Source organism: Orbicella franksi, chromosome 1 (genome assembly GCF_964199315.1).
Source record: "Orbicella franksi chromosome 1, jaOrbFran1.1, whole genome shotgun sequence".
In the NCBI taxonomy this organism is placed as follows: domain Eukaryota; kingdom Metazoa; phylum Cnidaria; class Anthozoa; order Scleractinia; family Merulinidae; genus Orbicella; species Orbicella franksi.
Window position 1 is genome coordinate 28,244,064 of NC_138145.1, and position 17,532 is coordinate 28,261,595.

The 17,532-nt window shown below is 36.8% G+C and overlaps 1 protein-coding gene across 1 annotated transcript in view; it reads left to right on the top strand.

The window, feature by feature from the left end:
* LOC145501155 (poly [ADP-ribose] polymerase tankyrase-like) overlaps positions 1-17,532 on the top strand; it is a 41,029-nt gene that overhangs the window by 3,999 nt on the left and 19,498 nt on the right. The window contains exons 4-24 of the mRNA XM_081480703.1: positions 82-187; positions 769-938; positions 2,086-2,170; positions 2,588-2,734; positions 3,415-3,531; positions 5,112-5,189; positions 6,149-6,312; positions 6,899-7,127; positions 8,126-8,282; positions 8,524-8,732; positions 10,753-10,980; positions 11,616-11,660; positions 12,058-12,210; positions 12,649-12,795; positions 13,575-13,742; positions 14,192-14,341; positions 14,573-14,677; positions 15,119-15,151; positions 15,302-15,367; positions 16,096-16,315; positions 16,864-16,899. Of these exons, the coding sequence (XP_081336829.1) occupies positions 82-187; positions 769-938; positions 2,086-2,170; positions 2,588-2,734; positions 3,415-3,531; positions 5,112-5,189; positions 6,149-6,312; positions 6,899-7,127; positions 8,126-8,282; positions 8,524-8,732; positions 10,753-10,980; positions 11,616-11,660; positions 12,058-12,210; positions 12,649-12,795; positions 13,575-13,742; positions 14,192-14,341; positions 14,573-14,677; positions 15,119-15,151; positions 15,302-15,367; positions 16,096-16,315; positions 16,864-16,899 (2,813 nt within the window). The remainder of the gene's footprint in view (positions 1-81; positions 188-768; positions 939-2,085; positions 2,171-2,587; positions 2,735-3,414; positions 3,532-5,111; positions 5,190-6,148; positions 6,313-6,898; positions 7,128-8,125; positions 8,283-8,523; positions 8,733-10,752; positions 10,981-11,615; positions 11,661-12,057; positions 12,211-12,648; positions 12,796-13,574; positions 13,743-14,191; positions 14,342-14,572; positions 14,678-15,118; positions 15,152-15,301; positions 15,368-16,095; positions 16,316-16,863; positions 16,900-17,532) is intronic.

Sequence of the window (17,532 nt, forward strand, 5' to 3'; positions counted from 1 at the left end):
ATAGAGAGCCAATCAAAATAATGCTCCTCTTCCTCATAATTGAAATAACCTATTGCCAGATAATTTTTTATTTTATTTTAGAGATGATGTTTCTTTGATGCCTGTGAAACTGGCAATCAGAGCAGTGTTACTAAATGACATGGAAATGTTGAAGGGTGTTATTGATGACAGAGCAAACGTCTACACGGTATGTGTGCCTTCATTGTTTCTGTTTAAATACTGAGATAAATTAAGAAACATTTGATAATGGATACATCATTCAGACATGGTTTACATCCTACATCAAATACTTTTATCTTATTTGGTACTTATTTCATGGGTCTTTAAAGTTCGTGATTTTCGTGATTGTAAATAAATTGTGAATAAAATTAAAAGAATCATGAATAAAAATCCTTACGAAATTTAAATACACAAAACTTAGCAGTCCCACACAGAAAATTCAAATCACAGAAAAAAATGATTAAGTACATTGTAATAACAACAACATATAAGGGATATGTATTGACAAATACACATTTCAAACTAAATCCATTTTGTATCTTTTGTTGTGAAATAACGTTTTGCCTTTTGCTTGTTCCGGTTTACCTTAAAAGTTAATTTTTAAAAATGCGTTTTGCTTGTTCCAGTTTATTTAGAAATTTTAAAAAGTTCAGACTTTTGAAAAATTAAGTGTAGTTGAGAACGCTTGAATCGTGAAATTTAATGCCGACTGTAGCTTCACAAATTACACAGTACCAAACCTGTTTGATTTATTTTCTGCTCTGGTAGGTTCACTGGCCCAGAAGTCCTGATATCCAGTTATCAGCATTACATTATGCACTCCTGAATGAGAACCATGAAGCCCTGAAACTTTTATTGTCAGAGCTACACAATAATGCATCTGCATCACGTCGCTACAATGAACCCACAGTTTCACTTGATCGCATGGATACTGGAACGTGAGTAATTTTGGGGAATTATCTGTGCATATAATGCTGTACTGTTTGTCTTTCATTTTTATAAATCCTGTCCTACACTGTTTCGTGATTGTGCACATTAACACTCTACCTTGTACATTAAATGTACTTTAGTCATCTGGACAGTCATCTGGACATGTACGTTTTGAATGTTTGATCCTGTGTTTCTACATTGTGTTCGTGTACAATGCATACATAAAATTTTGTACTTTAGATATCAATAATTATAGTACTGAATATTAAGCCTGACTGCACTCTATAATTTATGGTATATATAGGCATGACCACCTTATGATTTCTGGATTGAGAGGTCCTAATGTTTGAGCCTTAACTGGGGTCATTATGTTGTGTTCTTAGGCAAGATACTTTACTCTTGTATTTAAATGGGTAATTGCAAATTTGATGCTGTGGGCCGGGTAACCCTGGGGTGCACTACAGTGTGGCTGTTCATCCAGGGGGAGAGGGGGAGAGTAGAAATACTCCTTCAAATTGTTACAGAAAATGTGCTGGTCTGGCTGCCAGCCACTGACTTTTCCCTTTTTTAGATGTTTGGTACTGTAGGTAGGTAAAGTTTGTATATGAAAATATGCTTATCCCAGTTTCAAAAGCACAAAGTGACTAGGAGTATTTCTACTTCCCCCTGGATGGGATGCTAGTCCATCACAGGTTTACCTTCCAGCATTAAGTTTGCTGGTACCCATTTATACACCTGAGTCAGGAGAGAGGCAATATGAGAGTAAAGTGTCTTGTCCGAGAACACAACACAATGTCCTTGGCCAGGGCTAATGAACCAGGACTGCTTGATTCAGAGGCAACTGCACTTAAACCATGAGGCCACTGTGCTTGCCACTTCTGGCATATACATGCATGCGTACAGATTTATTCAGAAGTCAAGTTCCTGCCTTGTTCTTTGAAAGCACCTTTTTTTTGCCAGTTCATTGTGAATGCTCATCTCTTGTCTTCTTGCATGGTCATAATTTGTGATTGCTTTGGTTTTAGCATTATGCAACTGGAAATGACTCTAGCTAGTTGAGTACATTTTTAAAATGTAATTGATAAGACAATCAACAAATATACAACAACAACTTAAAGCTCTGCAGGCTGATGCGGGTTTCTGTTCTCTTTGCAGATATAACTTTTACACCTTTGGTCACGCAGTGAGAGAGCTACACTCCAGCAGAGGATCTAGAGAAGGAAATAATGCATTCCTTTGTGTGAGAATATTTTTACCTAGATTTCATTTGGCTATAATCAGAGTACAAATTAGTGTTGACTTGGACTTAAAGTTGAATAAACGAATACTCTTTACACTGGTACAACTGCCAACAAAAAGTGGCAGTTATATAGTCAAGATATCTAGAGTGGCATGAATTACAAGTACAGTACATGTATACTGGAGGAAGTTAAATAGCCAAACCACTTTTCAAATAGCTAAACACTAATTAAAATTAGTGAGTATTTAGACAATAGCCCTTTAATTGTATTCAATTGTGGTATGCATGTGAATGTCTTAAAAAATTATAAAAATAATGTGCATGTATTTATGTATATATATTACATTTGTACTTTGATACTTAATGAGTAATGAATTAAAATTATCCTTTTTATTCTAATTTTTCATTCATTTTCAGGATATAAATGGATTTCACAAGAAGGGCCATCATTCCTCACATCTTTTGGAATTCTGCTTCACGAAAGGAGTTCCACTTGAGACTGTAAAAATACTTTTGAACGAGTTGAGTGTAGTGGAGAAATCAACTCTCCATGACCTAGAACAGGTACAGTATCTAAAAGAAAGACACTGAGTGTATATATTATTCCAAAAAAAGTGTTTTCACCTCCTTGTCTCTATTTTACCTGTGTATCCCCCTCCCTCCCTCTTGGGACATATGTGTACACCTTGTATAGTGAAAGGGTGAGTCACAAGGCACTCGGGTTGTATTGCATATACAGTGCACAGAATGTACAGTACACAGAATTAGAAGCTCTGTAGGTCACTGGGTAGGTTGTGGGGCAGGTAAAAGAGTGCATGTGGGGTAATTAAGTACATGCACATGTCTAGGACCGGTAACTTGGTACATTATTATTTAGTCCAACGGTTAGGACAAGACATGTCTTGGGTTAGGCCATGACTTAGCTTATTAAGAAAGTCATTTGGTAGGCCATATGTTGGTACAGTTTGTGTAGGTTGCACTGTTGTACATGCATGTATGTGTAGATTGTAGGGCATTTCACTGCCTAATGATGCAACTATGTAGTCCTTAGGATATTGGGCATAGATGGATTGGGTGAGTCATTTCATGGGGCGAAACGTGGGGTGGACATGGAGTGAACGATTCACATAATTATTACTATAAGAGGTACATTCACAGCTTATATAGTGAATATTCAGACATATATGGCATGGTAAATATTTACACTTAGTAGGATTCAATTAATATTGCTTAACACATTTTAGACAGGTATTAACAGTATATGGAAGGCTATAAGACATGGAAACAGAAAAGTGGCTGGCTACTTTGTTAGTAAGGGTGTGGACAAGTTTGGATTTGGGTTCAACTTCCTGCATAAAGAGGTACAGATTATTCAGATTGTAATTTTAATGCGCTCGCATGAAAATTTTATTAATAATTAATTTTGGTTCATGTGAATGCTTACAACAATTTTATGTGCACATGTGATGTAGTTGTTTATGCCCATAATAAATTAAATATATTAATAACTGTTTTATAGTGAACACCTCTATTTTGGGACCTTCAAGAGCTTTTTCAGCCTTATATTTATGTTAAAGTAGTGATACATGTACACATTTGACAGTACTATTATAATAGTATAATAGTGTAATAATATAACAGTAAGATGAATTGACTTGTAATGTACAGTTAACACAGTACACATTTGATAACTCTCTGCAGATATAAGTTGTGGTTACACATACCAAGGTAAATAGCATTCTCAAGGTATTAACACCAAGGTTACATAAACTCACTGCAGGAAGTATGTTACCGAGGTGTTTGCAGTCACACACAAAACTCTTCACCTGAAGGTCAATCTTTCATACTTTGGACTGGTGTGAAATGTGAAAAATGGATAATTCGAGGGAGCTTACTAGTATCATCTTGCTTTTATTACTTATGTTGTTCCATGAGTCCTCTAGATACTGCTTTATTATGTCAGCGTTTCATACAGTGAAGAATTAGAAGGTGAAGACTCTGTTTGCGCTTTATAAATGCCAATTAGCTCACAGTATTTACTACTTGACAGCACTGCGAATTATAATCGTGTATCACATGCATGCGCTCTCAGAAGTGTTTGGGTTCTTCCATGTCTGCAAATGTGGTTTCAACAGCTACTGAACGATCATGCATTAGGTCAAACCAGCAGCACTTGGAAAAGCATCTTGAAAACTGGGCATTTCACTGGGCCCATGAAGCTGGTGGTTTTGATTAAATAAGAATCTATTATTTAAATCTCCTTGTTAATGCAGGTTGTTTCTAGACTTTCTAGGCCTAGAGATGAAATCAAAATAATCTAAGATATTGCATAATAGATCTTCCTTATACTTACAAATTGCATGCCATCAAGCCATGATTTGAAGAAAGACCACGTTTTTGCTGCCTTGAACATGCAAAGTTGACCTGCGGAAATCTAAACCTCACGCCATCATATTTGAATTAAATTCCACTGTCTATTTTATTTGCTTATCTTTAAGGCTTGCCTTGCGATTGGTCATTAATTTTATCTTGGGGTACTTGAATAACCTGCCTATTTACCTTGGTTAATGTTATGGGTGATTCTTTTGTTCTTTTTGATGCATTCATGGAAATACACCACAGTAAATTTACCTTGGGAAATGGCAGTCACACATGATTTGTGAGTTTCCTGAGGTAAAAAGCTCTTTTACCACGGTAAAAGGAAGATGTGTAACCACAACTATTGTGACCGTCCAAAAAGTTGTGACATGTACAAATGTTACATGTACCTTTGAAGTGCCTGTATGGCAGTCTTAACAATTTAATGATACATGATACATAATTGTTTTCTAGACAATTTACATCACATGTATTTGTAGTAACATTATTTGTGAGGAAACAATTTTACCCAATTTAGGAAGTTTAAAAGGGTACTAAATGCAATAAAACGTCTGTTTGCCAGGTACTGTTAAATGATGACAAAGACCTGTCAAACTTTAGAAGCCAGTCGGTGAAGAAGAAGCCTGTGGAAAACAAAATTGTAAGTACCGGTACTTGCTGAAGATGAACAGCAGAAATGAAGAAACATGTTTATGCATGTGGAAAGTAATTAAACAAAATTAATGTCTCTCCATTTTCAATGGTACCTTAACTAACAAGGGAAGTCCCTTATTGAATTTGTAACATACAAATCTGTGGATGTGAAACTAGTGCAAACAGTGGACCGGGCATGGGGTTGACAGGCTGTGAGGACAATGTTGCCAACCTGGTTTGACCATCTAAAGGAAAGTTTAAAGTACTTATAATGAAAAGAAGTTCAGGTCAGAACGTTTGGACAGCCTGGCCTGTGACAACCATTTACCCTCCTGCTGAAAATGTTAATGAAACACCTGATAAATACACAGAGATTATATCACAATTATATCACAATCTATAACAAAATACCATTTACCCGTAGATGACGTTAACTTGGGGAACTGGAATGGTCAACTTTTTTAAAATAATTTCCACCTACCAATGTACAAAAAACTGTAACGTTAATTTGATGCTGGTCATGATCAGGATCTAGTCATACTCTGTATTTTAGGTCATCACCTTGCTCTTGAGGTACAGTTATACTTGTCTGAGTGAAACCTTTCCTGCTTAAACAGAATAAATAAGGAATGGATGTAATTCCAATTAAATTCTAGTTCAGTTTACTATGTGTACTTGAGGACCTTATTGTCCATGAATTTCATCAGACTTGTAGAGTGCATAGAAAACCAATTTTTGAGCTGCTGGGCATGCTGTAACTACAATTGGATGATGTACTAGCCTGAAAGCCATTCTCACTAGGCCCTGAAAAGTACTTACTAGGAGGATGTATTAATTATTAATATATATATATATTTTAATTTGGGTAGTTAATTAATTTCATCAAAAATGTTTCTACAAAAACTTCACTTACCCATGTATAGATATTGTCACATGAATATACTTAAGTTAATGTCTCTTGTTCAGATCTTACCAATTCATTGTGCCTGTATCAATCCAAATGGTGACTACCTCAAAGCTCTGTTAAACTCAGTACCAGAACATAGCATCCCAGACAAAGATGGCTTCAAACCAATGCATTATGCTGCTGCCTGTGAAGGTCCTGGCCCTCTAAAGGTGTTGCTGGCAAGGTACTGAATGCACAGTGCTAAAAACTTAATAATTAATTGATTGCAGATCAGCAGCTCTAATCTGTGGTAGTCAGGTAGCATAAAGGAAGTAAAAGTTGTGGTCAAAATATTGTTTCAGAGAATTGATGTAAGGTGTAGGAAAAAAAATTTCAGTCAAGGCTGTGTTCTAAAAATTGCAAGATGTTCAAAGGTCCCTAACCACAAGATCCTGGGTGCTCAGCTCTTAAGCATATAAATTATGAAGAAAGAAAGTTTTTCTAGTTGCCCAAAGGCAAAGTTGGTTGCCTGTGGCACCCGAGTGCTTCTAGGGCACAGCCCTGTCAGTGGTGTTAAAAGCAATGCAACACAAGGCATCCCTTCTTTGTATTATTTTGCAAGCTCATATCATTCAGAGAAATTATAGTGCAATTACTCTTCCAAGTTTGTAAATAATGGAGTTGTTGATATTACTTCAGAGAAGCTATTGTGAATAGTTATGTGAGTTCATTCAAGGTCAGTCATCATTTATTTTGTTAGGGTGTACAATGTAGGATCATGCTTTTACCAGTACTTGTTAAATAAACAAATCAAACTGATCTTTCTTCAGGGGTGCCGACCCGAATGACCCTGGACCAAAAGGTTTCACGCCTCTAATGATTGCTTGTAAGCATGGGCGAGATGAGAATGTGAAAGAACTTTTAGCTATTGAAGATCAGAATATCGATGATATGGAGGATGATCATGAAGAAATCATTAAGAAACCAAGAGTTGCCATTGATGTTAAGAATAGGCACACCAAGGCAGCAATTCACTATGCTGCTAAACATGGACACCTGGTAGGCACTGGTGTTGTTGTTGGCTACTGTATGTGTACTTGTCAGCGGCAGGTACAGTACTGCTCAGAGATAAGCGAACATTGCAGACCTGTTTTTAACACTCCCTCAGTGTGAAGGACATCTGCGTTAATTTGTAGTACGCATTTTCGCTAATGCATTAGCTGCACATGTTTTCTGCTCCACACATTTTCTTTGTTATTCATATAACAGATATCTCTTTAATATGTGATGCTTTGTTCATGGCAAACAAAACATGAGTCCAGCTCAAACAAAAGCACAATTAGTAAAAGCACACCAAGCAAAATTCAAATCACAACACAGTGAATTACATGTAACAAGCACAGCTGAAAATTCCACTATCGGCAATACAACTTTGTACCACTACCTGTGAAAATTAGGCCTACTGTTGTTGCAGTTGACAGGAAAATTCAAACACCTTCATATCAAACCAACACTATGCTCAAAAATTGTAATCTCAAGTGCTGGAATGTGACAGTATCATGACATGTACATGCTGTTGTAGCTTATACCAAATGAAGGTCACACTTTTATCAGGTGGCTTCTAACAATAAGTGCAAGTATCACAGTAAAGATACTGCGGTGGATGGGGTTGAACCTGAATATTGCCCTTGTCCTAAATTTGTGGGTTTTCTCAGCTCAGATGTATGAATGTCTCAAACCTATTTATTGGGGCAACCTAGTCAATATACATGTACCAAGGTATTGTGATGGACTAGTCAACAGGCACACATTCAGACATAATTGTATGCCAAGTTGTTTCATGCTACAAAAACTGGATTTTAAGTTTTAGTGAGACCTTTGTCTCTTGTAACTGAGTTGTACATGTTCCACAATAATACATAATTATACATATCAGAAGTATAGTCTAATGTACATGGACATTTTAACAATCATTTTCAGTTTTGTTTGGCTACAAAGCTTTTTATGAAGTTGAATTTCAGAAGATGTCAAAGATTGTTTTCCTTTTGTTTAAACAGAGCACCATTAAGTTGCTAGTTGCAGCTGGTGCTAACATAAATCTTCAGACTGGCTCCTTCAGAGGAAATGTTTCAGCCTTGATGCTGGCAGCTGCTAAAGGGCATCTGGATGTTGTTAAAGCACTTGTTGAACTCAAGGCTTCACCTGACAAGAAAGGTAGATCATAACAAGCACATGGTGTTTAATCAAGAAACTGTGGCTGTATCTAGATGTGATAATATTAATTATATCAATTTTGTATCAAGCTATACACTTCCTACATACATGTAGTCTGAGGTACCAGTGAACATTTGAGACAATCAGGTCTGATCCAGAATATGTATTTCCATTTTATTGCAATTTTTAACTTACCGGTACTCCTGGTGCCATTTATTTCTGTATTATTTATCCATCATAGGTAAATGGAACAAGACAGCCTTGATTTATGCAGTGAAGAATGGCCACTCACCAGTTGCAGCATACCTTCTCAGGATCGGTGTTGATCCATGTGCTGCAGACACGTCTGGTAACACTCCAGTTCACTATGCTGCAGCATATGGCTGGCTGCATTGCTTGAAAATGCTCATAAAAGCTGGAGCAGATCCAAATGCTGCTAACCAATGGAAGGCAAGTATAGTGGTCTTGAATCTAGTTTCGCAGAACTAATGTAAGAACTGAGTGGCTGCTGAAAGTAACTGAGAGCTATTTTTCAGAAAATGCACTGATACATCGCTACCCTTGTAAAACAAATCTGGAATATTCTAGGAATTTCTAGAATTTTTCTAGGAATATTACAGAAATAATTTCTAGAAATTTCTAGAATTTACCAGTTTTCTTTTCTGGAAAATTCTAGAAAAATCTAGAATGTTAATGAAACATGCTAATTAGGGTGGAAATGCGAGCTTTATTCCAGAAATCATAATTCGGGATCAAGTAAGATTTTTCCAGCTTTTTCCAGGTTATTACAGATGCTGCTTTCTAGATTTTTCTAGAAAATTCTTGCATTCCCTTAATAAAAGCAGGCAGAGATAATGTATTCATTTCCAGTTTTTTCTAGGATATTCCAGTTTTCAGGATTTTTCTGTGCATTTTCCCAGCCAGCATATAATTCTGATGGTTTTAGCTGGTTCCTTATAGCATATCAGCCCCTGCCAGCTATTAGAAATTAATTCAATTCAACAAAGGGCAATTGCCATGAACTTTACCAAGCTCCTTATTCAATAAAGGAGTCCCATGCCCAACAAATACAGGAGTCAAAACAGTTCCAAAACAGTAACTTTTTATTTTAAAACAATTTAAAACTTTCATGAGGCAAATTACAGTCTATTTCCTATCTTTTTTCGCTCCATTTGCTCTGGCCTTTTTTAGTAACAGCCCAAGATCTTTTCTCACAGATGACCTTGTTGCTGCTGGAAAGCCTTTCTTCAACACCATACCTATTAAAAAAAAGAAGCAAATGAAAATCAGCCTTAAAAAATCAAATATCATAAATTTTAAGGATTACATAACAAATGCTGTAATAAAGGAGATATTGAATTATGATATTACAAGTAATTGTTCAAGTAGATGTTTGTGACATTGGGGAGAGTTGACATGTAGATACATGTGGATATGTAGAAAACTGTTTTGAATGGTTTGGCAAATTTTTTCTAGGTAACTCTCTACTGTACCTTTCATTGTGTTTAAGTCATAAATTAAGGTTGCACTGTTCTGTTGCATAGCAACAAAGTTGACCCACTTTTTGCCATTGATTGCATCTATCTTAAAAACTAAGCCAGGGCTCCAAATTTTTGTGGCCATTGCCGATGAAATTGCTTGGGTTTTTTGAACAAAGTATGTCATCAATAATATTTTAACTGTTAATAACGTGTAAGATATTTATACACTCAATAATCAGTGTACACCACTATAAATAACTCCAAAAAAGAACTAGAAAAGATGATCAAATGCTTTGTTTAACAATGAAGTAATTGGTCATTAGTTGTAATCATACAGTCACATATAAATTGTAAGTTTTCTTATTTGTAATAAAAACTTCTTAAATACATAGCAAGCTGACAACTTAACTCATTTCTTTCAGTTGTTATCTGAAAAGAGTTAAATTCACACTGACAAAAACTGGAATATACTGGGAATTTCTTTCATTTTTGTTAAATCTCAATAAGCTGTAAACTGTTTCTGGTTTATTCCAGTTTCCTGCAAGAAATCAACCCTGGAAAAAACTGTCAAAATCTTGCAACAACTGGTAGATGTGTCAAGTTCCAGCTATTTCCAGATTTTGACAGAATCCAAAACTTGCAAAAACTGGAAAAAAAAATTCTGGAAAAAAGCTGGAATTTGATTCTGGAATAAAGCTGTCACATTCTAGAAATTTCTAGAAACTTCCAGACCTTGACAGAAAGCTAGAAATTTGTTTTGCAAGGGTAGCGCTACTTGTAAACTAATGTAATGAACAACATCTATGATGGACAGTACAATGCCGCAATGTCAAACATTTTTTGTCAGGAAAATGAAAACATAACACTTGTCAAACCTTTGATTAGTACAATTTTCTGTGCATGGCGTATAATTAAGTCTTATTCATGTGGCTTCATGCCACTCATTAAGATGTTCGGTACCAATCAGTTTTGAATAACTGATTTTTCAGGTCAGTCCACTAGCCATTGCTCTCATGAAAGACCAGATGCCTTGTGCTGATTATCTATTAAGTCTAGAAAATGTTGATGTCAACTTTCCTGATGACTGTGGACGCACTTTGCTCTGTCAAAAACTCCGCTGTTCAACTCTTAATGAGGTGTTGCTGCAGAAGGTGACCTTTCTTGTGGAGAAGAAAGGTGCAGACGTCAACAAAGCTGATATTGAGCAATGGACACCAGTAGGTTACAAGTTTGTTGTGAAAGTGCTAAGTGCTTAAGAGATTTAAAGAACTCTTTTCCAAAATGAGATACTTTGAACTGATTTTTTGTATCAGTGCCATTGAGATAAATACTGGATAGAGTTGGAGTACTTTACTTTTGGCTTTAATCACAAGTTAAAAAATGCAAAGCATATTGTTAGCATGATTTTTCTTACAAAATTGTTCTCAGTTGTGGGAAATGATACCCTAATTTTCTTTGATAGGCAAGCTTAAGGGTATGCAAAGTATACCTGTCATTCTCACTGATGTTGTCTAAAATTACATACTCTGCCATTTTATTGGACATATTCTGTAACCTTCCAAATGTTTAGTCCTCTTAGTCTATTGTTGCAGGACACCTGTATAAGTTACCAGCTATTCAGTTTCTTGTTTTTAATTTATACTTGGTTTACTCCTGGATGTGGAAAGGTTGAACTTATTGAGTTTTAAGGGTGCATTACTCAGGCCAAGAGAGTATAGTTGCATTGGGATAGAGGCTAAGTATGACAAATTTCCTGGTCATGTATAGTTTATGGTGCAGGGGGATTCCCATGTGGTCATCAAGTTACCCATTTTCTGCATTTTGGGGGTTTATTTATGTTTGTTGTTTGCAGCTTCATTACCTGGCCGCAAACTCTATTTTTGAAAGACAATCACGGGTAAGTCTTCTGTTCAATGTTTCAGATTTTTTGAGAGCCATCTTTTTTGGACTTGTTTTTCCTGTTGAAAGACATTTTGATTAGACACCTACATGTAGCCACATTACCATTAACAAAAAAAGCATCATCGACAGAAATGAGTAAAAGTCAAAAAAAAAAAACTTAGTTAAAATAAGTAAATTTAGAATCATTGGTTTGGAAATATTGTTGAAATGATGCACTTCACAATAGTGCATAGAGTTTATTTCATCTACGTTTAAAGGATGACCAGCATGTGGTAATGTAGCAAGAAGTGTTTCCCACAAGCCACCCAGAGTTCAAAGAAAAATCGATCCCCTTGTAGTAGCATTGAGATGTTCTTCATTTGCAAACAAATAGCTTGCTTCCATTTTCATAGAATGCGAGCTTGTCTTATACTCCACCTCCAATACTGATGATGCCACTGGCTGAGGTGTCATGCCAACTGGCTAGATTCTTCATATCAGCTGGGGCAGATGTGGATGCCATCAACAAAGAAGGTCATACACCTATTATGGTCGCCATTTTACAGGTGAGTTTCTTCAATGATGTCATCCCAATTGTCAAGGTTACCCACTGGAACCAGTAATGGTGAACCTTTTTAGTGATGATGCACATTGTATCATAAATTGACAATGTCTTCGTCATCGATTTTACTGTAATTCAGAAATTTTAGTGGTCAATTCAGATGATACTTTCTGTTAATTGGTCTTAAAAAGGACAGTTACAGACTGTTATTACACATACCTTAGATGTCCTGGTACTTTCAAACTTTTGTACCGACTCTTTCCTCTATGCTTCCTGTGGTTAATTAATAGGGATTTGTTTCCATGCCAAGAATAATAGTGAAGATTTCATCATTGTTTCTGTTCTCTAGATTGAATATTAAAATGAACGACATACATGTATACGCCAGTTGCACCTTCACTCTACCCTAATCCTAACAATATCCTCACATCATTATTTTAAGAACAATTTTCCTCTGATTGGAACACTTTTGGAATGTGGAGCCAAGGGCTCAGTGGGGAAAGATAAGGATGGCTCTCAAGTGTTGCATTTGCAAGCAGGAAAGGCTGATGAACTGGACCTATCTAATCTTTACCCAGATGCTCAAGTTGTAAGTGATTTCTTTGTACAGAATCTGCAGTTTAGTACAAATCCAGCATGTTTGTAGGTACATCAGGGTTCCAGTTGCGGATCCAGTCCTTGGGCTAAAGGTGGGGGGAGGGGGGGGGGGGGTGGGTTTGTTTGCCCTGCAGGCTTCTCTCCCTTCTACGATTTCTTTTTTTAACCCAAACAAGGGGGTTGGGGGGTGGGGCCCCCAGGCTCCTCCCCTATATCCTCCACTGGGTTCTTAGGGCTGTCATCTAGCTAGGCCATGCTAATGATGCCCGCTTTTCTTGGGTAGATAGAGCATGTGTTCATGTGTGTACAAGGTTTGCAGATTTGTTTTTGCGAGAAGCTGATGTTACATAGATTGTGATTTTGTGTTGATTACCAGAAATTAAATCCCAGGAATTTCGTGGATTAACTTCCCTGGCCCCAGTTAATTAAAAGTAGAGGACAATGCAGGTTGTTTTACCAACATGCACCCACTGGATAGTGATTTATCTGACAGATAGTGTTATCTATCCTTTGACCCTGTAGTAAGGGCACAGAACTACACAGGAGGATAACGATAACTACAGTGATATTCAGATATGTGAAACCTTTTCAGAAACAAGGGCAGGACGATTGATATGAGTTTGCTGTTTTGTGTTGATTACCAGTATTTGAACATAATTTATTAAAACAGGAACATTAAACCAGGAACACGTAGATGGGACTGGTTTAGGTTAAGGGTTGGATTTTTACTCTTACCATATTAATCAAACGTTGATTTATAATCTAATCCAGGTGTTATCTGGGAACCAAACTGAGCAGCGTGAACAGCAACAGAAGCACTTTAAGTCTTTGGTCATGAGAACAAGCAATGAAATGATGGAGAAATTGATTGCTGGAGGAGCAGAAATAAATTGTGTTAGATCAGATGGCCTCACGCCTCTTATGCTTGCACTTTCAAAGGTAGATAAATGTAATGTCTTTATAACTAACATGGAGAAACTTCAATGATGTATGTGCAGGAATAACTGAACAGTACATGTATATGAGAATACTATGAATGCACTGCGTATAAATTATCTGATAAATGAAAACTAGTTGATGCCCAGTGATAGCAAAATACATGTATCTCAGATAGAGGAATGCATGTTCATTTGGTCTAGAAGTCATGTCTCTAAGTCCTAGCACGGATTTCTTTACCCCAAGGATCCAATTTTCACTACAGGGCTAGTTATCCAGCAGGAGATTTCATAAGGCATAATTTAATGGTTCGCATTTTCCTTATGTAACTGTAGATCTAGTGCTTGACTGGTTCTTGTGATGTCAAACAACCTTTTTATGCTTCCAAGAATCATTATAATTGCTTTGTCATGAAGCAACCTCAATTGAATATTAGTTTGCTCTGTTCACAGGGAAATATGGACCAATTTTCTATGCTTCTTGATCACGATGCAGATCCCAGCATAGGTCTCGCGAGGAGTGGAAGAAACCTCCTTCACATGTTAGCTACTGGGTGTACTGAGCATGACCTTAGAAGGTACATGAAGATTGTTCTAAAGAAGGTATGAATGACGAATCAATTTAAACCAGCACCCTTTGGCTCTATCATAATTATTACTTCGGAAAATGTTGGCCAGAATTCAGAGACTGAACCAAGTCTGGAAATCGGTTACTTTAGATATTTCTATCATGCAGGGAAAACAATTTCTTCCTTTTCAGTTTGAAAATCTGACCTAAAATTGTGTGCTCCATTATAATTGTTAACTGCACATCTTTGCCTTGTTACATGTTAGACCAGCCCAGAAAATCTCCAGGACATGGCCAATTTGGTTGACAACAATGGCTTTACACCTCTTCTCCAAGCCTGTGAGACTATTGCTTCATCGCCTCCCAACAAGGTGAGGTTATTTCATTTGTAGGGTTAGTTAAATGTACTTTATGTTAGTGTCACTATAACGAGGGAGTGGGTAAGCAAAGCAAGGTAAGCAAACTCTGTTATCATATGATGGATGTTTTCTTGCCTTTAATTATGTCTGAGATCTCTGTTACCCCAACGTAACTGTTTGCTAACAATCCTCTCATTGTGTTTTTTGCAACTTGCTGTGTTCCATGTTCAATCAGTTGTGAATTACATATTGTTCCATTGTTCACCTCTCTAATGAAGTTAAATGGAGTATTTCATCTGCTAATAACTGAAAGCTTGAGAAATAACAGCAGGCCATCATTTAAGTGTTTTGCAATATACAGATGCATTTAGAAAACAAACATTTTAAGGTTCGAAAAGTTGAAAATAGGTTATGAGTTCCTGGTTAAATAAACACTGTGTTTCTGGATTTTAGGAAATAACTGAATTTGCCAAGGAATTTATCAAGGTAAACCACAATTTCCTATTTAAACTATGCATGCCTGTGATTCCTATCTGTACTTTGATAGATAATAAAATATGATTGACTTACAACACTCAAGACTTCTTCACATTCTGGAGATTAGGCCTATGACATTGCATTTTGTTTTTATCACAGGCTTTGATTGACAAGTTTGGCTGCAGTGTAAAAGCAAGAGTTGGGAAAATCAACAAAAGCCCAAATGTATGTGATCATGATTGTGGACGATTCTCTCTGTCATTTGTTGGTTAACCTTATAGCTGTCCATTCCCGCAAACATTTGCTTGGGATGCAAGGTGTACATGGTAACTCGTGCCATTACATGTAGAGTACACTTTTTGAGGCTCACTGACGGAGTAAAACAAAGCAAATGTGTTTTTTTTGTGTGTAAAGTACGGCATTCATGTCATTCAGGTGGCTCTCTCTATAAGCTCAGCCATTTTTCAATTCCTACAAGAAAGACTTGACGCTTGAGTTAACAAAAATTCCACACTATCTGATGACATGTCCAGCACTGCAGAGATCAGTGTAGTGTGCATTGTTGTAACCTAATGTTGAACAAGCAATCAGAAACGCCTCAGGGATAAGCGTTCTGTTACCGAAGTTTAAAAATGCTACACATGAGATGTGAAACTTCCAAAACTTCTAAACGAACCCTAGAAACGTTACTGCAAACTAGCTACAATCTTGAGTTCACGAAAGACGTTGATACTGGGTTAAGGTGCTCTAGTTTTTGTTGAAGTTAGTATTGGCGGAAAGGTCATTAATAAAAATTTCAAAGGTTGCAGGTTTACAGTTAACTCAAGGGCACTCTTGTTCATGTATAAATAATGCCAACTCTGTGTAACGGCGTAACGGTGTAACAGTATATGCAGTAATTGATGTTACTTCATTGCTTATGGAGGCTTTCGAATTTGTGTTCATTTCATTAGGTGTTGTTGAGAAGTCCTGAAACTTTTGGCTTAAAGAAGGAGAACGGTAAGGAAACACTGACCATCCATAAACGTCAGAAACGTAGTATGTGGAATGGCGGCAGTCATGGCGACGATGATGATGATGACGATGATGACGACGATGATGATGGTGACGATGACGATGAAGATGAAGATGACGGTGACGTAGAAGAAGATGCTGAAGAGGAAATTTCAAATGGTATACAGAACAAGCTGTAATGTTACAACAGCATTTTTAAGCATAAAAGGGATGATAAGAAATGAATAAAACAATTTGCTTTTCTTCCAACAAATCATTTACTGCTAGCCAAAAGTGTTGCACAGAGTGCAAAAATGTACCAAAGTGAAGTTTTACTGATCAGTGACTTAATCTTATCACCATAAGTGCTTTTGCTGTGGATAAAAACTGTAGGATTTGTATAATGTAACTACCATTAACTTGTAAACTACCTTTATTGAACTAATTTGCAGTCATTAATATACATACTTAGTTCCAAAGCAAGCCTGCTTCCAAACTTCATCTTGGTTGATCTTTCAAAGCTAGTTCCGTCCCGTCCGTAGGAGGTCTCGTTAAAACTGTTTGCACGCCTGTGAAGAGTTGTATGACTCGCTCAAATTTTTCACTGAGCAATCTCTAACCATTTTTGAGACGTACAGATATTGCTCAAATATCATCCACTACGACCGAATTTTCCTTCTTTTGTGGAATGTGGCATTTGACTTTTTTCTAATTTTCTCTCTTCACAGAAACAAGTGACGCAGAAAATGATTATGGGGTCACAGGTTGGTAAAAAAATTAGCAGCTTAAACAAACCGTGACGGCGACACCAACTAGGACGTCACCAAACTAAACGTTTAATAAGTAAAACAATGGCTATGCACGTGCGTTATAAATCATTGAATATTTCTTAAACGTCCTCTGCAATACAGCAAGGTGAAATGACCAAGTTCTGCATGTTTTGGAGGACGGTCAATTTTTCTTGTTTTCAATTGGAACTGAACGCTCAGCTGACATTTCACTCTAAGCTTGAATAAGTTCTGAGCCTAATAGTCGCACTGAACAGTTCTAGACAGTTACCAAATTCGAGGGGAAAACATAACTTCATTTTTTTGCTAGGTGTTGTCCTCGGGTTCGCCGGACGTTGTCACTTTGCTTAAGCTCCCAAATGTGGTCTTTGAAGGGGCACCATTATAAATATGACTTCGAAAAATGATAACCGGAACGATGCATTTTCATCGGTGAAAACCGAATTACATGTATGATGGCCTGGGTTTGTTGAAACCTCCTATATAAGTGCACTGCAACTTATTGCTAATATATGTTGAGCATGCAGAAGTTGTGTTGTCAAATGTAAAAAACTCTGACTGATTTTGTCCTCATTCTTTTGTTGTTTCTTTGAAAAAAATCGCCACAAA